This window comes from Lycorma delicatula, chromosome 1 (assembly GCF_047948215.1).
Source record: "Lycorma delicatula isolate Av1 chromosome 1, ASM4794821v1, whole genome shotgun sequence".
Lineage (NCBI taxonomy): Eukaryota > Metazoa > Arthropoda > Insecta > Hemiptera > Fulgoridae > Lycorma > Lycorma delicatula.
In genome coordinates this window covers 138,196,441-138,221,200 of record NC_134455.1, presented here as the reverse complement: position 1 = coordinate 138,221,200, position 24,760 = coordinate 138,196,441, and the positions used below count along the sequence as shown (strand labels likewise).

General features: G+C 34.6%; 1 protein-coding gene across 2 annotated transcripts; it reads right to left on the bottom strand.

The window, feature by feature from the left end:
* Positions 1 to 1,851: 1,851 nt before the first annotated feature.
* Positions 1,852 to 23,308, bottom strand: LOC142322990 (uncharacterized). 2 transcript variants are annotated; one of them, XM_075362095.1, is made up of 3 exons: positions 23,212 to 23,308; positions 6,252 to 6,550; positions 1,852 to 2,147 (listed from the first exon to the last, which is right to left on the bottom strand). In XM_075362095.1, exons 1-3 carry the CDS (start codon positions 23,216 to 23,218, stop codon positions 2,100 to 2,102), a joined length of 354 nt encoding a protein of 117 aa, XP_075218210.1. In that variant the 5' UTR covers positions 23,219 to 23,308; the 3' UTR covers positions 1,852 to 2,099. The 2 variants fall into 2 exon arrangements, with proteins under 2 accessions (XP_075218210.1, XP_075218203.1); XM_075362088.1 differs by lacking the exon at positions 1,852 to 2,147 and having other exon boundaries at positions 3,470 to 6,550.
* Between the last annotated feature and the right edge of the window lie 1,452 nt (positions 23,309 to 24,760).

Genomic DNA, 24,760 nt, shown 5'->3' with positions numbered 1-24,760 from the left:
GCTACAACTTGTGTCACGAGGCCGGCCCCCTTCCGGGTATTTAGCATATTATAGTTGACTGCGGTTATGTTACGCTGCTCAGGGACGTCAGACGTCACAGAACTTATTTTAAAAAAGTTTCTACAAAAATAATTCCGTCTATTTCTTTACGCACATTCTTCGTCTAAAGACGAAGTATATGCTTCTCAAGAGTGCAGACAAATTATCGTGTAGTCGAAACCCCCATACTATGTATAAACGCTGTGTAATCAGTCGAGTGACAGTTCATAAATACCTAGGTGTTTTGTTTGATGAGAAGTTGCTGTTTAGCAACCACATTAAGCAAGTAGCGGCGGACCTCGTCTCTGTGATGCACAAACTTAGGAGTATTGCTTGGAAAGACTATGGGTTGTCGGGCCGTCAAATGTACATGGCGTACCGAGATGTCTTTGAGAGCATGACCTCTTACGCCCGGACAGGTCCGGGCGTAAGAGAGACAAAATCTTAAGTGTATGCACTGATGTTTTTAAAACAACCTCCTACAAGGCTACTACTGTATTGGGAAAGGCTCTCCCAATCGATTTAGTGGTGAAAGTTCGGGTAGCCATGTGGAGATTTGTGAAGGCCGTGGTATTTGCGATGCGGTTTCAAGCCGGGCCAGTATACCAGGGCAGAACGGTGATCACAATGCACCGGATCAAACTTTCATGCAGTTGGACATCTACCGCCTGCGAAAAAGGCTTCAGAGCCTCGCGATGGAAGCATGGCAGCTGGAATGGAATACCACGCGTAAGGGAAGCTCCTACTATAAATTTATACAGGATTTGGGAGAATGGTATGCCTCGATGTTGTTTTCAAAAGCAACAGGTACCCAGGTGCTCACCAACCACGTCAACTTAAATCAATATCTGTTCAGGTTCCGCCTGGCAGCTGATGAGCTGTGCGCCTGCGTGGAGGTACAGTCGAATGAACATCTGATGTTTGACTGCTCTGCTCTTGGGAGTCAAGAGACCGGGCCACCCTGAAACAGAGGTCAAGGGGAAAATTGGCCACCCACAAGAGGGGAGTCAATGTGGCGAGAGCCGCATTGTCGGACCATGTGGGAGTTCCTTGATGCGGTTGCGACGTTCAATCGGTATCAGTAATTTAACTAGGGGGAAGACTCTTACCGCACTGCTGTGGGAAGCTAACCCTGAGAATTGCTGACCACCAGCCAGTTATGGCTCCAAGCGCTGTAAAATGGTGGACCGGTACTTGATGGCATTCAGCGACGTAGGCGTGGAGCGAATTGCTATCCTTAACGATATAAATTTTATATTTATTGACTGGTTATATATTTTATTACAGTCGGGGTGCGCCTACCCAATTTACTTGTAATATATGACAAGTTGTAGGTGCAACACGCAAGCAAGTGTCCCACCATGCTTATTCCGTTCACGCTATTATGTTTGCTCTATTAGTGAGCTAGATAGGAAATTGTTCACTTAAACTATTTGAGACTCAGTAGCTCTTCGTGGCACAGACATTCCGTCTTATGCCTTAGAGCCACCGAATGGGGTGATGGCGGGAAAAATGCCAGTAAACTAAATTATGCACATTCTTAAGTGCTAAATCTGCGTAAGTAAATGCAGAAAGGTGCGGTCATTTCGATAAATCTTGTATTTTTATAAAATACGGCGGGTGCGCCGCTCTGTACATTTTTATAAAAAATTCCCTATCAGGAACAGCTGAGTAAGATTTTTTCACAAGTCTTTTTACTGGTTTTGTTTTTTAAGTGTACCATTAACTGATATATACGAAGGCAAGTCAAAAATTAAAGTGAAATTAAAAAAATCAATATATTTACTTGTAGTTACATAAATGATACACGCATTATTTTTCAATATAATCCCCTCCTACTTCTACGCACTTAGTCCACCTTTCAACGGGCTTTTGAATTCTTTCCTGGAAGAATGTTTTCGTCTGGTATACAGAAACTTTTTCACCGCTTCTATGGTCTCTTCATCAGATCGATAATGGTTTCCCCGCAACTCTTCTTTTAATGGAACAAAAAGATGAAAATCACTTAGAGCCCGGTCCAGACCGTATGGAGGGTGGTCCAGCAGCTTAAAACCCAGATCTTAAAGGCAAAGGCCTGTTTTTTTGGCCGCATGAGGTTGAGCGTTATCCTGAAACAAAATAACCCCTTTAGAAAGTTTACTACGTCTTTTGTATTTAATTTTTGCTTCAGTAAACGCAGAAGCTCACAGTAATTGTTACTGTTTACCGATTGACCTTTAGGTGTGAAATAATCCAAAAGTGACCTTCTTTATCCCAGAATATCGTCATCATAATCCTCCCTGCAGACATCTGCGTTTTGAACTTTTTTGCTGCGGGAGATGAAGGATGTTTCCACACTAAACTTTGTCTCTTACTCTCGGGTTGAAAGTGATCGTCTCATGTCTCATCAACGGCAATTATTCGCTTAAGAAATGAGTCTCCTTCATCTTTGTAACGTTTAAAAATTTTCTGGAAAATTTTCAAACGATTCTCTTTGTGGATTGACGTGAAACCCAGTGAGCACGGACTTTTCGAAATTTTAAAGAATCATGGATAATTGATAATGCTGGGACACGGCTTATATCCAACTCACTTGCAATGTATAAAATGTAATTCGTCGATTAACGAGAATCATTTGTTTAACGGCTTCAATATTGTCGTTAGTCTTTGAAGTAAGTTGAAGGCCTACCTTACCGCTGTTCATCACAGAGAGAAATCCTACCATTTTTAAAGCGATGCTTCCACTCAAAAACTCTCTCCATATTGTTGATGCATTCGACGAATAATCTGTGCTAGTTTCACCCCTTCTGAACTGAGGAAAAGTATCACTGCTGGTATTTCTTCTTTGGTACAATCAGAAAAAGGAGCACTCATTTTTTAAACACAATCACAAACAGCTAACAATGAATCAATACTTTCAATGAACAGGTGATAGAGGTTTGAGTTATAGCAGAACTATCATTGCTGCCATAGATATGATTGAGAGGGAAATAAAAATTTTATTTTACTTTTTGACTTACCCTCGTATATTCCCATACGGCATACAGTTCCCGCAAGCACCAGCGGTATAAAAGATCACTCTGGCAGAGCGAATGCGTACAGGAGCCAAGACTATTGTTGGAGAAAATATATTTCTTTTAATTCTATCTTACTTTTGTTAACCGTTTATTTCTTTATTTTTTCACCATATTCTCCGTTAATTTCTTCCAATTTATATATCATCTGTTGAATGTTTAGATATCTTCCTCGAATGTACCAGTTGTCCTGAAGACAACATGCCATCGATGAACCTTAATACCATTCTCTCCTCCTAAACCCTATCTGTTCTAGAGTCCTTCGTTCGTTTTCATTCCTAAATCCTTCATCTTTTACTAGATAAAAAACAATGTATTTTACAAGTACATATTAAGGTTGGAAATAGGTGTGGTATTTATGCCTAATAAAACTTACATTAACACACACAATTTTATTTCTCTAAAGATATATTAATTATAATCTACGTCACAGATGTGTTTATTAATTTTTTATACAATCATTTATTTATAATATACAACTTATATTCTTACGTTTATAAAATTTGCGTGTAAGACAAGAATCATTATTTAAAAATTCCTTTACAATTTTAATAATCACAATGTTAAAAAAAAACAATTGCACTGTAATAAATGATTATTACTTTTTTTAAATATTGAACTTAACAGTAATTATTTTGTAAGAATTTCTGTTGAAGACCGTATAATGATGTACAAATTAATGTTAAATGATGGTACTTTATGTTTAATAGATATTTTAACGCTGTAATTGAAGTATGAACCCGATGGAAAACAAATCAAATATACGAGATATACTACCGCATCTGGGGTTATAGCTGATGTGCCGGGACTATCGGATAACCGTGGTCAGGGTGTTGGTGTACAATGATTGTTTTCCAGCGGCACCCACAACGTACTGGCTTCGAGCTCACCCTCACTCATACGTTCGTTAAGGGATGAAAGAAGAAGAAGAATGCTAAAATATTGTTTGTTAGTTACCGTTGTAACAGAAGTAACTGACCCGTTGAGAGTGACAAGTCACTGAAAAAATCCACTTAACAGCTTTCAAAAATGTGCCTGATTTATTAGGCACAGCAATTAATGAAAAAGTAACCTATCCGTTTCAGTATGAAACCGAATAAATTTTTAAATAACTTTATGCCGACTCCATCCAAACTAATACGATAATCGATTAACCTTAAAACTAACATCTTCATACTGATAATTACAGGGATCGGCTGTGTAGCGAGCATCTTCAGTCTCAAAGAATCTGAATAATACAGATAAATGTGAACTCAGAATTTATCATATGAGTTATTATAAGTAGAATTCATACATATAAATTATATTAGTAACTGCATTTACTTTTTAAATACATATTATTCTTTTTTTTTTAAATGTAAATATCTGTATTTTTTGCCGATACCTCGACTATACCTTTCCTTTCCTGCAGCAGGAATAGAGATCTGACGGGCAAAGTAAAAACTCATATATTTTATAATGAACAATCAGTTATGTTAATTTGTGTTTATTTAAAATATATTAATATAATATATGACATAACGCAATTTAATTATTAAAGTTATTGAATTGGTAGAGTACGATATAATAAAGTATGAAAAGTATGTTTGGTTTTTCATGGAAATTTATTAATATTTTAGCTTTTGGTTAAATACGTAGCTCTTCTACGAAGACTTCAGCTCGGGTACGTAAAGTTATGTTGTTTTTCAATCTATTAGTGTGAAACAAGCTCGAAAAGAATCGCTGTATAAATAAAATAAAAGAAAATGATATAATAAACAAAACAATGTCCACAAAGGAAATATCTCACTTCCAGGAAGAAAATTAGTATTTGTTAATCTTTGGAAAGAGTACCTTCCACTCTGTATAAAAAATGACGGAGTGTGGGTTTATTTGTTTTTTATTTTGGCTGCTATTGGCGCACAGTGGACCCAATGGTGGTTCGCCGGGCTCTCTCTCAGCCGACTCTCTTCCGCTAGAAGCAGTTCGTGGTCAATTAATTTACAGATTATTCAGTTTAATTTCTCAACGTAGATTTTTTATTTATATTTATATTTTTATTTACTTATTATTATTTTTTATTAATTTTATTTATTTAATTTGGTTAATAAACGAAAGGAATTATCGGTTAATATTTAGGAGTAAAAAAAATTAAAATTTAACGGGAGGAGTCGCTGCCGCGCATTCGCCGGCGCATCACGCGGTCCACTCTGCGCCAATAGCATCATGTGGACTGGCAACTAATACAGACTCACTCGAATTTTATCAATACGGGTAGCGTTAAACGTTATATTTCTATTAAAAACTTAAATTCTTTAGCTACTCACTCCTTATGCCTATTTTAAAAATAAAAACACCAAAATGTTCAGAAAAATATTCTTTACGCACTAATATATTTTTTTTCTTAAAATATTTCTGTGAAATACTTAATGTTCTCACAAACATGAGAACCGAACGAGCCGAGTCCCCTGGCTAGATGGTCGGGCGAGCGAAGTGAGCTCTGATCGGCTAATATCAAAATTATATTTAATGAAATATTTTATGTAAGAGGATAGTTTTTATGGCTTTGGATTTTATTTTCTTAAAGAAGCAAAGAACTGATCAGTGAATGTTTTGAAAATTATTTTTTAATTTTTTGTTATCTTTTACAATTTTATTTTTCTGCTTTCATCTTGTGAGTTTCAGTATGTCTTAATATGTGAAAAGAAATTCCAGAAATTGAATTTTGGATTAATACTTCAACTTTTTTCGTGTAAAAATTGGAAATATCAATTATGACAACTTTGAACGCTTTTATAATCGATAGAGATTTACAATTATTTAAGTATTTTGTGAGGCTTTTTTTTGTACTCATTAAATGAATTTAACCCGAAATAAATTACATTTTTTCATCTACTGTTATAAAAAAAAAAAATTAATAAATCCAAAAATTCCAGAAAAGTAAAGTAAAATAAATATAATATCTCGAAAAAACAGATATTAATATTACTATTTAGGAGTACGAGGATTTTGCTGTTCTGAGCATGTAAATCTAAAAAAAAATCTACATTTTTTTTCAACCGGATCAAATTGTTTAAATAAGTCACAAGTTCTTACAGTAAGTACACCGAGATTACAATAATAGTATTTTTTGCAGTTTCCTGGATATAAATTTGAATAGATGTCTTTTGGTGAACATACCGGTAGAGTTAAGTTTAACGAAGGTGCAGGCGGACTGGTTTCACAAGGAGTTTGCCAAAACCACTGGCAACTTTGCGTAGCATTATTGTATCTTCTTAAAATTGGAAAACATCCGGTTTCTAAAACTTCACCGTTGACGCATAAATAATATTTAGAGCAACTCTCATAATGAAGTACTTTATACTTTCCTACGGCTTCGCACTGAGTCGGTGTTGAATCCGTTGTAATATATACAGGGAAAAGGATTAGAGTTATTAATAAAGATAACATACGAACATCATCGAGAGATATTGAAATAGCTGAAACAGAAAAACACAATTACTATCCATAGAGATTTATAAATACAAGAACAGTTGTGCTAAATTATTATCGAAGTAAAATTTAAAAAAAAGAAATAATCAAAAGATGTTAACAAGAGATAAAAACCTAAAACAAAAATCTGTTACTTTTTAGTATTTTCTATGAAATCCTATTCTACTAAACGGCATTTGTATGTGTATCTGTGTGTGCGCTTCCCTTAGCTTAGAACCGGAATGTACCGATCACTAATGGAAAATCCCGAATTCTTTAGTATATGTCTCGTGGTGTATACTTGTTTACTAGATGTAGCTTCACTCGCAATGCTTTTTTAATAGCAAAGTTTTTTTTTATAAATAAAAAATATTTAATCAACAATATTATATTTAGATTTGCATTAAATCCTGATAAAACGGTAAAGAAAACTTTTATGAATAATACTGAAGGAATATACGATAAACAATGAATTGTTGCCCAAAACTTAAATAAAGGAAAACAAAAAAAAGAAAGAAAATTGAATAATATTTGTTAAATCAATCCATTTTATGGATGAATTAAAATAGTTCAATATAAAATTTCAATAAATTTAAGCAAAAAATTTATTACAATCCCAAATTTAGCATCCCTATCGCGGCTTCGCCCTTGCTCTATGGTTACTTGCGCTTTCCGTCACAATCAGAGAGTCATGGCTCGCGTCGCTCTCCCTTCCCGTTTTCTCCTCTTTCCCTCTCCTCCTTCCGTTTCTCGTTCACTTATTCCCTTTCCCCTTCCCCCTCCCCCATTTCCCTTTCCCCTTCTTCTTTTCTTTTTCCCGTTTTCCTTTTCCGCGTTTCCCCCTTTTTCTTTCCCCCATTTTCCCCTTCTTCCATTTTTACCCTCTTCCCTTTTTCGATTTTTCCCTATTTCCACTTTCAAATTTTTCCCTTTCTCTCTTCTTCCCCGGTTACAGTTGGTTTTCGATGTATTTCGGTATAGGTTCATTTTGCCGCTAAGCAGAAATCTTGGTAAAATTCTTTGTTATTCCTAATTTTAAAACAAAGCCTTTTCCGGACACATGTTTATTATGAACATTTTTCATTATTTTAAACAGAGAAATACAGTTGTAAAATTTAACGGCATTCTTCTGGAGCACTTACACACTCATTCTGTCGCTCTGCGCGCACACACCATGTATTAATATTATTTATTTGACAGATGTAATGAATTACTTCATTTCTATGCTTTACCTATGCTTTTAATCTCAACCAATTTTTTTTGTATCTGACATCTTTAGTTATTTGCTTTACATATTCTATTTTTTTAATTTCATTTTAATTTAATTATTTATTTATTTTAAATTTAATTTAATATTATTATATTTAATTTTAATTAAATTTATTAATCCCCTTCCTTTTTACTTTTTTCTCTTTTCCCTTTCCATTTTCTTTTCCCCATTTACCCCTTTTTTCTTTTTTCCATTTTCCCCTTCTTCCCTTTTAACCTTCTTCCCTTTACCTTTTTCAATTTTTCCCTATTTCCTTTTTCTGATTTTTCCCTTTCCCCCTTCTTCCCCGCGCTTAAATCGGTCCAGTAGTTTTTTAGTCTATAGCGGACACACATATCGGAAACATTGCAATGGAATCGTAAAATATTTAGTATAGCGTATGATGCTTTTACGTCCAACAGATAGCGCTGTTAACACGAAATTTAGTTTTTTATCGTTTTTAATCCCTTAAAATCAAAATTTCGGAAAATTCTTTCTTAGTGCACGCCTACTTAAAGATACGAAAGTACCCTAAAAATGTCAAGTCTCTAACTACAATAGTTTTGGTTGTACGTTGATTATGAGTCAGTGAATCAATCAGGTCATTCTCTTTTATATAGGAGATATCGGCACGTGATATATCGAAGTTTTGGTAAGTTTTATATCGATGTACTTTTTAACCGGATCCGAATTTTCGGACGAAAATCGCAAATATCTCCAAAATGATCGGTCCTAGCGCTCTGAAAAATTTTTTCGATCCCTCTCCACAGTATTCCCATCCGCTCCCAGTGGTACCCATCGGATGATAATATTTTCAAGTGCTCCCGGGGCGCCGTTCGGAAATTGGGGAGAGGATGCGATGGGGTGCCACCGTAATATCTCTGCAGTCGCTCGTCTGATTTTCACAATACAAACGGCGTATGAATCAGCAGGTCGAGCGCTAACTTTTTAACGTATCGGGTACACTTTTGATTGACCGGATATTGGTTATTCAGAAATTAAATCGTTTAGCCCTAGGTTTTGATTGCATAAACGAACCGATCCGATTATTCGCTAAATACGCTCAAACTTGTGCGCTAGCGCAGATATAAAGGATAAACATATGAAGACCAAAAGGTAGAAAATGAAAAATATGTAAAAAAAAAATATAAACACCACTCTAAAATTAAACACACTAAAATGTAGAAAATAATTTAGGACGGTATCTCAGAATGGATTTGACAACAAGCTTTGGTGATGATATGTAAGATTATGTGAAGCCATAGTTTTAAATTAAAAATTTGATGTTTTTGCCAGTTTTTTTATGTGCGTGATGAACGGCCAGCACCCCCACTCTTTTGGCCATTCAGTGGTTTTTAAAAAGGTTTATTATATATTTTTTATTTTCTACTCTTTAGTTTTCATAAGTTTATACTTTAGACAGCTTTGCACAGATTTGAGAGTATTTAGCGAAAAATCGGATCTGTAAGTTTTTCGGTGGGTGAGTGCAATCAAAACATAGGGGAAACGATTTAATTTCCGGATAAACAAGATCCGGTCTATCAAGAATGTACCCGATGCGTTAAACTGTTAGTTTTGGAGATATTTGCGAGTTTCGTTCGAAAATTCGGATCCGGTTAAAAAGTACTAAATTATTACAAAATTTCGATATATATTTCGCAAATATGTCGATATATATATATATATATATATATATATATATACATATACGGTTTATTGATTTATATTAATATAACAAGTATACACCTGACCACTACGAGACATGTATTAATGAATCGGGATTTTCCGCTAGTGATCGGTACATTCCGGAGCTAAGCTAAGGGGGACGCACACGCAGACACATACAAATGTCGTTTAGTAGAGTAAGATATTCGATCATAAAATCGCTATGAAAAATACTACATTCCACTGTCGCATCTTTAAATGTAGAGATCAAAAAACTAAAATTTACAAATGACAGTTCATAATCGGTTGACAAAAGTAGATTTAAAAAAGTATAACATTAAAAAAAAATATAACAATTCATAGTTTTAAAAATAATTAATTAAGTAACCCGACCGAATTTATATTTTAAGAATTTCTCAAATTTATAAACATCAGCGGTTAAAATTACTTTTTTCAATTTACCTTCAATTTTAAAGCGATCGTTACTTTTTATAATTTATGGAATATAATTAAACAATCTTATCGCCTAATTATTTAAAAAGTTTGTTTCGTTAACACATCATAATTTATCTTTTTCTTACTTCTAATCGCATCACACTGCGGTCAGATATTACCTAGAATGATCTCGAAGTTTTCCCGGAGCTTTCATAACCTATTTTAATCATGAAAATAATGGAAAAAGTTCATATAATCAAAATCCTAATGCGAGTTAGCGCTAGCGAAAAATTTCGCTCGGATTTCACCTCCACCAGTGAAATGAGGTCGTACTGAAATGTTTAAATCGTTAAATAAGGGGCAGAATTAGTGATTTCTTATGGGTTTTACCTGAAAAATCGAATAAAATAGGTTGTTATAATAAATATATGAAATAATATTTAAATAAATAAATGGAACAACTTAACAGAAAAAATAACTACAAGTATAATAACAGTTCAGAAGATAATAATGACAATCTTTTTAGTACGTATGTGTACACGTTGAACGGGGGATGCAGAAAATTAAGGTGTTTTTAAATTAATATTATTTAAACATTCATCGATAGAGCGATATTGTTTTTGTGAAAATATTTTTTTTTATCTTAAACAAATTGGCATGAAGATTCTTTTGAAACGATATGGCTGCAGGAGCTCTTTTTCGTATCGCGTTGAGTTTCACAAAAACAGCCCCGTTGTTCACCAACCGGGTTGGTCTAGTGGTGAACTCGTCTCCCCAAATCAGGTGATTTCGAAGTCGAGAGTTTCAGTGTTCAAGTCCTAGTAAAGGCAGTACGGATTTGAATACTAGGTCATGGACACCGGTGTTCTTTGGTGGTTGGGTTTCAATTAACCACACATCTCAGGAATGGTCGAACTGAGACTGTACAACACTACACTCATACATATCATCCTCTGAAGTAATACCTGAACGGTAATTTCTGGAGGCTAAATAGGAAAAAGGAAAAATGTCCCGCTGTCCAGTTCGGTAAAGGTGGATATTGTTGTTTCTTTAAGAATTAGATAAACAGAATGATAAATAAACGTTGTTAATTTTGCTAAACATCGGCCGACAGGATTCATATTTATGTATACCAAACGATTATTTGATAAGCTGAGTCCATATTTGTATCCTACTGTTGTACAATTATTGTATATGTTTCGTTTGAAATATCTTTATAAAATAAATTTCAGTAAAGAGTTAAAACACATTATTAAAAAATAATATCGGTTTTTTATACAGTCGTCTGCACGATCGTGTTTTTATTATCTCTGTAATTATACAGTATTGTTATATAAATAACCGGGTCTATGTTTCAGATACTCTTAATGAGTAATATGTTCCTAGTAGATGACGTATGCGATAACGATTAATTGAATTACATCTAATCGATAACACGTTAAGTAGTTATACGCATTTCATAATGTTTAACAAAATAAATTTAAAAACCCACAAATGCTCCGATAACAAAGAAACTGCTGTTTTTCTCGATCTTAATAATTTTATCACTCAGTTTAACAACGAGTAAATATTTCATATGAACAATTACTCTTTTACCGATTAAATATATATTTGAAATACCGAACACTGTTACTCTTTAATAAATATAATCTAATTTTTCACAAAAATTTCAATCTTAATTTACTGACAAAAATGTTTTATAGAGAAAACTTATTTTTAATTCTTGATATCGATATAGAAACTTAAGTCGGCCGCCATATCGATTTTTTACCTTTGACAGTATAGTTCTTGCACCGTCGACTTTACGGAAAAACCCCAAGAATGATATTAAGATGATCTCAAAAATTATACTCTAAATCAAAATAAAAGGGTTTTCTAATACGAGAAAAATAAGCGATTTGAAAAAGTTTTTTATCGTAAGAAAAAAAAACGATTATAAGTTGCCTATTTAAAGTTTTTGTAACCGTTACACGGTTTCACAGATTCTAATCGACTGCACACTTTAAAGAGAATAACTACGTAGGAAAATATAAGTATATATATCTATATACGAAAATATAAGTAACATAATTAAGCTGACGCGAGTGATAAGGTCTCAGCCGTTCATCCGGAGGTCCCGGAATTGAATCCCAGTGAGGCATGGCATTTTCACACGGTACAAAACTTGTCTTTCATGTCATCCTCTGAAGTAATACCTAACGGCACTGTAGAACTGCCGCACTCCGTATTTCCACTTGATATTATCGATAACATTTAACATAATGAGTCCTTTTTTCTTTAATTCTTTCTTTATACTTGTACAATATATAATCCTTAAGTTTAATGTCAGTAGCCATCCCCCAGTTTGTGAAAAAGATACAGAATCTTTGTATGGAACTGTGCGCTTCACAGTTTTAGCGGCTGCTGTGCCCACGCGCACGTAGGAAACTGCACGCGCGGCTGCGAAGATCAGAGAGCACTGCCGTTCCTGCAGTGTCGACCCTGGCGTGCTGATGGAAGTTACTTGAGGTAGATTTTATAAGGAAGCTAACTATTGTAATGGGTACCATGATTCGACTTCCGAAAAATTTCGATATACTCTTCGCGTTTCACATCCCCAGATCCCAAAACCACCGTCAATCCAAAAGTTTATATATATATATATATATATACCTCTATGAATCATGAGACCTTGCCGTTGGTGAGGGAACTTGAGTGCTCAGTGATAGAGAGTAGCTGGACTGAAGATGCAACCATATCGGAGAGGTATCCGTAGAGCCAGACTAAGGAATGATTCTTGAAAGAGGACAGCAGCTCTTTCAGTAGTTGTTAAGGGCGTAGGTCAGGACGACTTAAACGGCCATATCAACATCACTCAGTCCTCTGAGTACTGCGCAGCTGAAATCAATGGAAAACTGCACCTCCTTTTTTTCCAAGAAAATGCAGCTCTCTACATTTTCATGTAGCAATGATGGAGGCGCCTTCCTTGGTAAAATATTCCGGAGGTAACCCGTTCGGATCTCCGGATGGGGACTACTAAGTAAGGGGTCACCAGAAAATTAAAAAAATAACATTCTACGAGTCGGAGCGTGGAATGTTAGAAGTTTAAAAAAGGTCGGTAGGTTAGAAAATTTAAAGAGGGAAATGGATAGGATAAATGTAGATGTAGTAGGAATTAGCGAGGTTCGGTGGGAAGACGAAAACGACTTTTGGTCAGGTGATTTTAAAATAATTAACTCAGCTTCAAATAATGGGCAGGCAGGAGTAGGCTTCGTAATGAACAAGAAGATAGGGAAGAGAGTAGAGAGTAGAGATATATATATATTCTATATATGTTTTAGGCCCTTATCCAAAAAAATAAAGGAACTTTAAATGAATTCGATATTTTACTTAATAAGAAATTTGCAGCAATATATTTTTTTTTTCAAAAAAGTTCACATTTCCACGCCACGGCCCAATTTTGCGCATTAACGAACTCAACGGAGATTTTGGTTCGTTATATTTTATGTATGAATTTGAAAGTGATTGGCACCAAAATTACGGCACTTATCGTGTCCACAAGAAAGTGAAATGTGTATATATATATTTTTTTGTCTTCAGTCATTTGACTGGTTTGATGCAGCTTTCCAAGATTTCCTATCTAGTGTTAGTCGTTTCATTTCGGTATACCCCCTACATCCTGCATCCCTAACAATTTGTTTTATATATTCCAAATGTTGCCTACCTGCACAATGTTTTCCTTCTACCTGACCCTCTAATATTAAAGCGACTATTCCAGGATGCCTTAATATGTGGCCTATAAGTCTGTCTCTTCTTTTAACTATATTTTTCCAAATGCTTCTTTCTTCATCTATTTGCCGCAACACCTCTTCATTTGTCACTTTATCAACCCGTCTGATGTTTAACATTCTCATATAGCACCGCATTTCAAAAGCTTCTAATCTTTTCTTCTCAGGTACTCCGATCGTCCAAGTTTCACTTCCATATAAAGTGACGCTCCAAACATATACTTTCAGAAACCTTTTCCTGATATTTAAACTAATTTTTGATGTCAAAAATTATATTTCTGACTAAAAGCTCGTTTCGCCTGTGCTGTTCGGCATTTTATATCATTCCTGCTTCGTCCATCTTTAGTAATTCTACTTCCCAAATAACAAAATTCTTCTACCTCCGTAATCTTTTCTCTTCTATTTTCACACTCAATGGTCCATCTTCGTTATTTCTATTACATTTCATTACTTTCGTTTTGTTCTTGTTTATTTTCATGCGGTAGTTCTTGCGTAGGACTTCATCCATGCCGTTCATTGTTTCTTCTAAATCCTTTTTATTCTCAGCTAGAATTACTATAATCAGAAAATCGTAGCATCTTTTCACCTTGTACTGTTACTCCAAATCTAAATTGTTCTTTACCATCATTAACTGCTGGGTGTGTGTGAGTGTTTGGTTAGGGAATTTTAGAAATATGATCAACTTTCAAACCACATTTCATCATTTTTTACAATGCCAGAACCATTTTTTGTAACCTTTATCCCTTAATTGCAATGAAAAGAGTTTTTTCTGATCCATTCTAGTCTCTTTTGACTATGCATAAGCTTGCAATTCCAGTTTATTTTTTGATGTTTCGTTTTTCTTTCTTCCCAATATTTTCTCATTCTAGTGCATCTGGTTTCTTTCTTCACTCTATTTTAAGAGTAGTAAGTTACTACTTAAGTTGCTACTTTAAGAGTAGCAAGTACTATAGAGTAGTAACCTTTTTGATATCACCAACCATTGGCCCACAGGGTTGGAAAAAATGGGGTTTCGAAAACAAAAAAAAACCATACCTCCCTTAATAGGTACAGTATGGAATCGATTTAAAGTGTTCGTTAGTCCTCTAAACACTACCTAGAACTGTTGTCTGAAAAAATATTTGATATGACCAACCCTTACGGCAAGGGATGACCAAAATATTGCTGGAATTGTAAGAAGATGGGGCTTGCCGTATGCTAAATATGTGAAACTTTTTTTCACATGCAACCTTGTATTGAGTAAACTTGAAGTTTTTCTTAACTTTAATTTGTAAATATTTTTTATTCCCTACTCAGCACCGGTGAAATCTATCTCCGCCTTTCGGCGTGCCGAAACGGATTTTTTTTGTTTACTTCGCGTGTGTACGGAACGTTCCCTGTTCGTTCCCTTCTCTAGTTTAGTGGGTGGAAGGAATATGAAAGCAGTTTAGTTGTTTTTTCAGTAGCGATCAGAAGATGACGGAAAGCAAGGGCTCTTTGATCGCCAAATCTGTTCAAAAACACGCTAGAAGGGTGAAAGAAAAGGCAATTAGTAAAATGTATTTGTTTCTGTACACATAGAAATTTAAATTAAGCACCGTTGGACTGTGGTGTTTTATTAAGTTATTATCTAATAATACTAAAAAATATTATCTGTATTGACATTTTATTATTTATTCGGTTAAACCAAATACGATTTTTAAGTACAACGTGGTTAAAATCCGTGTATCGTACTCTTGAAGGGATAAAATGTAGAATTAGATTATTATCCTGTTTCCAGGTATTCTGTTTGATTCATTTTTTTCGGTTCTTTTATTTTACAGAAAACTAACCATTTCCTTGAAAAGGCCCAGAAAAAAAATTAGCCCTACTAATTTAGCTACGAACCGCCACTGCAGGTAAATGAAAGTAAAGTGTAGACGATGAGAAAGAGAATTGAGGCTTTTGAGAAATGGATATGGAGGAAGATGGAAAACGTAAAACGGACGGATAAAGTGAGGAATGAGGAAGTAATGTACAGGGCACGCACGTAGCGAGCGGCGGGCGAAGGGAGCTAAAGCACCCGCCGAAATTGACAATTAGACTTTATCATTCAGGGTTTAAGTCTATAAAGCTGGGTCCAAAAAATCCATTTTTAGCATTTTAAATTATGGTTATTTTCATCTCAAAGTTATTTTCACAAGATTTTGAAATAAATCAGTACATAATCATCTCCCTAGTCATTAATCTCCTCCTTAACTCGCCGTTACTCGACCCTGTAAGAGTAACGTCGTTACTCGACGTGTGAGCGCCGCACTCCCTCTGACGCAATACTAATAAAAATAACTGATTACTGGGGATTTCTCGCAAGCCAGAAACGCAACATTTGCTTATCGCATTCCATACACATGCGTAGGCAGTTAGATGGCGTTTCAAGAATCTTCAAAATGTTTTCAAGTTCTTTTGCCTTGTTCAGCTAGGCTTGGAAAAGTGGATGAACTAAAAATCTTAGCGATGTATTATGATAATAAATCTTCTGTATCTGTCCTCCAAGCGGAGTATCTTATTCGGTGCGAGGAGATAAAATCATTAAATTTAAAATGCGATCTAGAATTGATTGAAATATTGGACCGCTGCAATAAAGAATATTTACCGAATATCCATTACCTCTTGGAAGTTTTAGTGACTCTTCCGATAACAACATGTACTAATGAATGCTCTTCTCCACAATGAAGAGTCAAACAATTGTGTGTAACAAGTCAGGGGATGGAAGATTAAGTTCGTTAGTTTTTTGTCAGTGTACAGGAATATTACTGTTAAACCTGATGATGTTATAGATGTTACGGCGAGAAAGAAAAATCAACGACTAGCTTTCTAATAATTCATAACTTTTATTGGAGTGTAAATGTGTGAGTGTCAATTATAAATATGGATTATGAAAAAAATGATATACTAATATTATGATTCTTATTTGCGTAGTAAATGATGTATTACATCTAAGCACATGTTTTGTATTTTTCAAATGCAATAAAATATAAAAAACAGTTTCAATGTAAAATGATTTTATTTTTTATTATTTTATTACGTTGCCTCCTTATCCCCCCGGAAAATAATCCTAGCTACGTGCCTGCAGGATTAAGAAATAAAAGAACTCTTGTATGGGAAGTATAAAAAACAAAAAATGAATTATTGTTAGGATATGTCATAGATGGAGTGAAATCTCGACAACAGCACCGGAAGGATCATTTAATGTTGAAAGGAAGCGGGGAAAAAGAAGGTTGAAGTAAATAAATGAGGTTAATATTGGGAACTGTAGGGGAACGAAGGCGATGGCTTGGGACAGAAATGGATGGAGAAAGAGGTCTACCATTATTATGATGGTGAACTGTATACAGGTGTGATAGATTTATTCAGATTATCAAAATAAACAAAAAGGCTCACGAACAAATGCCTTGCTTCATTTTCCTTCTATCTGCCATTTCGTGTTTCTGTAATTTTTGAATATGAATTTATACTTGGAGCGGATTGAGATAACTTAGTTGAAATTTGGTGTGCATATACCCAACAAAATCAACTACAAAATTATTATTAATATTATTACTATTAATAAATCAAGAAAAAAATTCCTTTCGGCACGCTGGAAGGCGGAGGTAGATTTCACCAGTGCTAAATAGGGGATAAAAAAGATTTCCACTTAGTTAAGATAAACTTCAAATTTACACAATACGGCAATGGTTGCATGTGAAAAAGGTTTCACTGTTTAGCATACGAAAAGCTCCATCTTCTTATAATTCCAGCAACATTTTGGTCATCCCTTGCCGTAAGGGTTAGTCATATTTAAAATTAACCAGGGAAACCAGCTTACCTAAGAGCTGCAGGCCTACAGCATTGCTATCAGTGACATGTAAATTACTTTTTCTTTTTCCTGTTTAGCCTCCGGTAACTACCGTTTAGATAATTCTTCAGAGGATGAATGAGGATGATATGTATGAGTGTAAATGAAGTGTAGTCTTATACATTCTCAGTTCGACTATTCCTGAGATGTGTGGTTAATTGAAACCCAACCACCAAAGAACACCGGTATCCACGATCCAGCATTCAAATCCGTGTAAAAATAACTGACTTTACTAGGACTTGAACGCTGTAACTCTCGACTTCCAAATCAGCTGATTTGGGAAGACGCGTTAACCACTAGACCAACCGGGGTTAACATGTAAATTACTAGAAAGGCTTATTATTTACAACAAAATCTGTCAGAGAATATTTGATGTAATACTGATTGAATAAGCAGGCTTTAGACCAAAACGAAGTTGCACCGACCAAATTCTCTCGCTCATAACGTACATTGAAGCGGGGTTCCAACGAAATCTTAAAACCTCTGCTGCATTCATTGATTTATCGGCCGCTTACAACACTGTCCGGGGAGAAGGCATGATTTGTAAGGTCCTCCATGTAATCCCATGCAAATTAACAGCTTGCCTGCTTAATAACATGCTGAATGACAGAATGTTCCAAGTTATCACGGGATTCGATATAAGCTCACCAAGAAAACTCAAGAATGACCTGCTACAAAGGTCGGTTCTTGAGCCTCTCCTTTTCAGCCTCTATGTTGCAGACATGCCAGAGACAAAATCTAAAAAGTACGGCTATGCTGATGACTGGGTGCTAACAAAAAAATGTAGATCATTTGAACAGTCGGAGGAGGTCCTGATCGCTGACCTGGAGAAACTGGAAGGTACTTCTGAAGATGGTGCACCAAATGCTAGTAAAACAGAGGTGTCATGCTTTCATCTAAAGAACAAGTTTGCTAATAGGGAGCTTAAAATTCTATTCGAGAATACATGGCTCTTTCACAATAAGTCACAAAAATACTAGGCGTGACACTCGATAGAACGCTTTCATTTAAGTAGCACCTAATGAAAACTGCAGAGGAATTGAAAACGAGAAACAAGAATATAAATAAGCTCTATGGAACAACATGGGGAGCATCGGCTTCCACTTTGCGCACATCGGCTCTGAACCTCCCCTTCTCGACTGAGGAATATTGTGCGCCAGTGTGGCTTAACAGCCCTTATGTTCGTAGAATTGAGGCTCAACTTAATAACACTATGAGAATGATTGCAGGGCATTTCAGATCTAGTCCTGTGGAATGGCTCCCAGTATTGAGACATATACCCCCCAAAAATCTGCGCCATGTGAACGCTCTTACAAGAGAGTACAGGAAGATTATAGACAATCGAAACCTACCAACAGATGAGGACATTGAAGATGCCAATCATTCATGGTCGCCTTCAATCTAGAAAGCCATCTATCAAAATAGCAACTGCTGCCACAAAGGAAGAATTCAACCTGATTGACGCCTAGCATCAAGAATGAACTAGAAAGCAAAATAACCAAATTGCCATGTATTACTCAAAAGCCGCCGGGTTTTGACTTGCCACATGGTCAACGTTAAACAGAATACGAACTCAGCATGATAGGTGCGCTTATTTCCTGTGTAAATGGGGAAAAACTTCGACGTCCATTTGCAAGTGTGGTGAAAATCAAACCGTTAAACAGATCATAGAAGTTTGCCCTAGGACAGCTTTTGAAGGGACTCCTGAGGATTTCCGGATGGCGATTGCAGAATCAGTAGCTTATATTAATTTTTTAGATGTTTGTAATTTTTGACTATAAAAAATTACGCTAAATAAATATCATAAATTGTTTCAGACAACAGTTTTAGGTAATGTTTAGACGACTAATGACCACTTTAAACCGATTCGTTACTGTACCTATTAAGAGAGGTATGATTTTTTTTTGTCTTCGAAACCCTATTTTTTTCACCCCCTTAGCCAATGGTTGGCGATATCAAAAAACTTTACATATATAAGTTTTAGGTCCTTATCCAAAGAATAGTAGGAACTTTAAACGAATTCGATATTTTACTTAATAAGAAAGTTAAAGCGATATTTGTTTTTGCGAAAAAGACCCCCCCCCCTCCATTTCCACCTCCATGGTCCGATTTTGCCCATTAACGAACTAGACCGAGATTTTGGTACGTCATATTTTATGTATCAATTTGAAAGTGATTAGTGCAAAATTACGGCAGTTATCGTGTCCACAAGGAAGTGAAATATGTGTATATATATATATATAAACTTTTGGACTGACGATAGTTTTGGGATCTGAGGGTACCTATTACAATAAGCAGCTTTCTTATGAAATCTACCTAAAATAACAGAAGTAATTATTTTTAATCAATCAGTGAAGGAAATAATAATCGCAAAATTATCAATCGCATAATTTTTACGAACTCTACCAATTTCAGTCGTTTCTTAACTACTGTATTTATCAACCGTTCAACGAAAAAACAAAACATTCAACGTTTCACTCCGTTCAACAAACAAAACAAAATAAATTTATTTAATAAAACATAATTCAATAATTATAGTTAATATACATAAAAGCCGCATAATAACACATGAATTTGACGCATTCAAGCACTTTCGGAATTAAATTCAATCTTCAGGAACCAGCTGTTACTGTGGTAGATAATAGTTGAAACCACCATATTTACAGGACATTTACGTTGACAAAATTTTAAAATATACGTTGACCGACTGATAAAATTACGTTAATATCACAATTTTCATAGAATTAACCTATGAAGTTTTAATTATTGTTACAAATATGACGAATAGTGTGAGTTCCTGCAGATGGAATTTAATTCCGAAAGCGCTTGAACGCGTCAAATTCATTTGCTGGTAAGCGATTTTTTTTTACGTATATTAACTATAATTATATATTTATACCAATGGGCCATGCTTAACAAAATTATTATAATTCAATAAAACTAATATTTACCAGATTTAATCGTTAAAAATTTGAATTAGCCGCATCAATTTTTAAGATTAAAAATCCATTACATCTACGAGTAATGCAGCACGACATTAGTCGTGAGTCCTAACGGAAGGTTGCCTATTTCGTTTTGAATTTGAAACTGAACATGTTGTTCAGAGATTTTTTTAAAAAGAAATCCATGGGGCCAGACTTAAAAATTTCAAAGGTTTTAAAAAGTATTTTTGTAATTTCTGATATTTTATCAATTTTTTTAAGTCGTGGCTGCATTTAGAATGATTATACAGAGTGAGCAACATAAAACTGAACCCATAACGTAACCGCTGCAGAATCGGTTGGTTATCTTGGAATGAAATTTTATGAATGATACGGATAAATTAAATAGGATAAACATAAAACGTAATTTAAATGTTGCATTTATTTATGTTGTAATAAAAGATTACAATTTCCGTCTTCGTTATCCCTCTACGATTGAGAAATCAGAGAATGTAAGAATTTATGCGATTTCTATCGGTTCACAGATTACGACACTACACAGATGTATCTCTGTGGCCATTAAGTATAGATACATAAACTGATTTCACTTTTGCAGGTCAATAAAGAAAAATTAAAACGAAAACATCTTTTTGAAATATTTAGGGATTGATTTCTACTTTCCATATTAGCGAATTCGATCGTATCTTTATTTATGACAAACCCATACCATATAGTGACATTTACCGTTTCAGATTTTTCATACTCCACATAAAATGCATTATACCGAGGACATTTGGCTGTTCTACCCCGATTGATGTAGCTGAAAATGACAATAACCACTGCTATAAGCGAAATAGTTACCAAAAGAATCTGAAAATTGATAAGGGTAAAAAAATGTTCTTATTTAACATTCCGAAATACAACAAAATTATTATTTTTTTAATTATATACTTATGTAATTGTATATAAGAATAATATTACAAAAATTTTTAAGAACTTGCTTTGTGCTTTTTAGTCATACTTTAATAAAATTATTATTATACATTGCATATGTTTAATTAGTAAGATAATTTGGATTTCAAAAACCACAAAAACTCCCGTACCAAGTTTTTGTCATTTTTTTATGTCAAACGGTTATCGGATTTGTCATCTTTACGACCCCAAAAACCCCGCATAGCCGTTTTGCAGATTTTACAATTTTTTACATCCGCACCCTAATTTACCCCCGTACGGAGAGATGTTTGTAAAAGTAATGTTGAAATATTGTATTGTCATCCGAACTTAGTAACTGTGCAAAATTTCATCAGTCGACAATATCAGGAAGTATGTTAAATTAAGGATGCAAAATTTGAGGAGAAACGTAAGAAAAAACATCGTGAGTTAAAGAAAAGCAAGTAAAAAAAAAAAAAAAAAAAAAAAAAAAAATTCGTGTATTTTCCTGTATTATAACGTAAGTATAAACGCGTGTTTTTCCTTTAAACAAGACTATGTCAAAGAATACTTTAATTTGGTATACAATATGGTTTATATTAGTATAAACCAAAATTAAGATGGATGACGATGTTTATATTTAGTATACAATATATATGTATCGTATTTATTACTTTTTTTACTTGCTTTTCTTTAACTCATGATGTTTTTTTTTACGTTTCTCCTCAAATTTTGCATCCTTAATTTAACATACTTCCTGATATATCCAAATGATGAAGTTTTGCACAATTACTAAGTTCGGATGACAATAAAATATATATATAATAAACTATATAATACAGAATGCAGCAGCAAGTACGAAACCCTATACATCATTCCGACAGATTGTAGTACGAACATGATTATATTCATTAAATATATATAATTACTAGCCCCCCGTTAGAGCTTCGCCCGTACTACATGATTACTTGCGTTTCCAATTGCGGTCATTTTTTTTATTTTACATTTATCAGTCAAGTAACCGGAAGTGTAATCAGTCACACATACAGTAACGGTGGCAGTGGCTATATCCGTCGCGCCGTATACCGTCACATCCCTCAAAAAAAAAAAAATTGCAAAAAAAAAGATTCGAAACAGTTTTGAAATATTTATCTGCAGATTATCTACTGAATATTTCGTTTCGTATAGTCAGGATTGAAAAAATTTGTAATCTTTGTTTTAAAATCCTTTTTACCTTTCTTTACCGCTTTTCAAGATCGCATTTAAAAAATCTAGAAATCGGTTTATTCGCATAAAGATTACACACACTAAAAAAATCAAGTTACCGAGAAATTAAAAAAAGTAGTAAATTTCGTCGTTTTCCATTTTAACTCTTTGAGCTCGAAATTTTTAAAGAATTCTTTCTTATTGTGCAGTTACACCGTAAGAAGAACGCGTATAGAAATTTTCATCGATTTATGTTCGGTAGTTTTTCCTCGGCGTCGATTATAAATCGCTAACGATATGTGTTGTCTTCGATTTCAATATAACTTCTATTGAAAAATATCTTTGAGCAACTCGCTTTAAAAAAGTAACACGAGAATTTAGCCTCCCGAATGAGAAGTACACCGCGTAACGGATTATTTATTATTTACACGTTTTAATAAATAATTCTTCATCTTAATACAGCTTATGACACTCAGGATTGCACAATGAAGCTACAGTTAAAATTTGTAGCGATCGCTAAGCGGTTCTTGAAATTTTTACTAACATACAAACAAACGTTTCCTCTTTGTGTAATAGAGCAATAAATTTTTAAACGTTAACAAATTAAAATAAATTTTAAATATTAAATTAAAAAATCACTGACCTGTCATGTTGTTAGATGCGGATCGAATACTACTATCTATAACAAAACTGCGCTAATCGATAAACTTATTTACGTTTTATTATCAAAAGCAAATATCTCAGTTTGTCTATCTCAAATAACAAGATTAGTTAAAAAAAAAAAAAATAAACTAAATAAAAATGTCGACTGATTCACGTCATTTATGACAATAATAATATATAACGTCATAATAATAATAATAATAATAATAATAATAATAATAATAATAATAATAATAATAATAATAATAATAATAATAATAATAATAATAATAATAATAATAATAATAATAATAATAATAATAATAATAATAATAATAATAATAATAATAATAATAATAATAATAATAATAATAATAATAATAATAATAATTTATTATTATTATTATTGACGTGGAACACAACATCTATGTTCCACGTCCAGGGCGGCAACAGCTGTACCTTTGTACATCACATATAGCTGGCTAACGGGGTTCCGAGTAAATTCCTCGGTTATGCATTGTTGAGTTTGACCTGGTTCCAACTTCAGGTCACTAAACGGACTGGATTATTGGCTACCTGCAGGAAATGGAGTAACATATGATTTTGGAAATGGATTCATACCATTCTTAGAGCTGGCGATGTGGCGGCCAGGGTCAATGTTATTGCAGGTGTAACGGAGACCCTTCCGTTGTCCACATGCCCCCTGCGATGGCAAGCATGTAGTTAAGGTGCCCATGTTCGGAGCATGGGAGCCCTGAAAGCTTCGGTGTGTAGGGGCCTGGAGTCAGTGCAGAGACTGCGCATCCGCTCTCTGCCAGGACATATGCCGGTTCCACCGGAGTACCGGATAGGACCTCCAGGGTTAGTAGCCCTGGAGTGGGGGTGTACCCCGGCGGCTAGCCTTGCTACAGAAGGGATCCACTGTTCATGAATTTTTCTGAACAAACTAACGTGGCAGAGGGTGCACGTAAACACCCTCGTTTAGAAACCGCCGATTCGCCACAAGCGAAGCGGAAAAAAAGTAAAGAGAGTGATAGAATTAGAAAAGATGCTGATAAAATCAGTAAAGATTTGAGAAAAGCTTTGTTTGGTAATAATGTTCCCAAACCAAGATTTTTGGTCATTACAAAAGAGAATGGTAACTTCCAAAAGGTAAGTCCATTCTTAATTGCTAGAGAGATTACAAATTGTGCTGGTGGTCCTGTCAAGGATATCCGTAAGACGTTTAACGGATTACATGTCGAAACTATAAACGACATGCAAAGTCAGAAAGTCCAGGCGCTGAAGAAGATCGGTGAATTTGCGGTTACTGTCCAACCGCATAGTACACTTAATTCATCTAGAGGAGTTGTTGTTTGCCGTGATCTTCTTAACTGTACTGAAGAAGAAATAGTGCAGGAAATGTCTAGTCAGGGAGTGACACATTGTCGCAGACTTTCTATGAGACGAAACGGTGAGATTCTTCCTTCGGCCTCTCATGTATTGACATTCAATAGGCCAAGTCTTCCTGAAAAGGTACGAGCTGGCATCCATCGGCTTGATGTACGGGC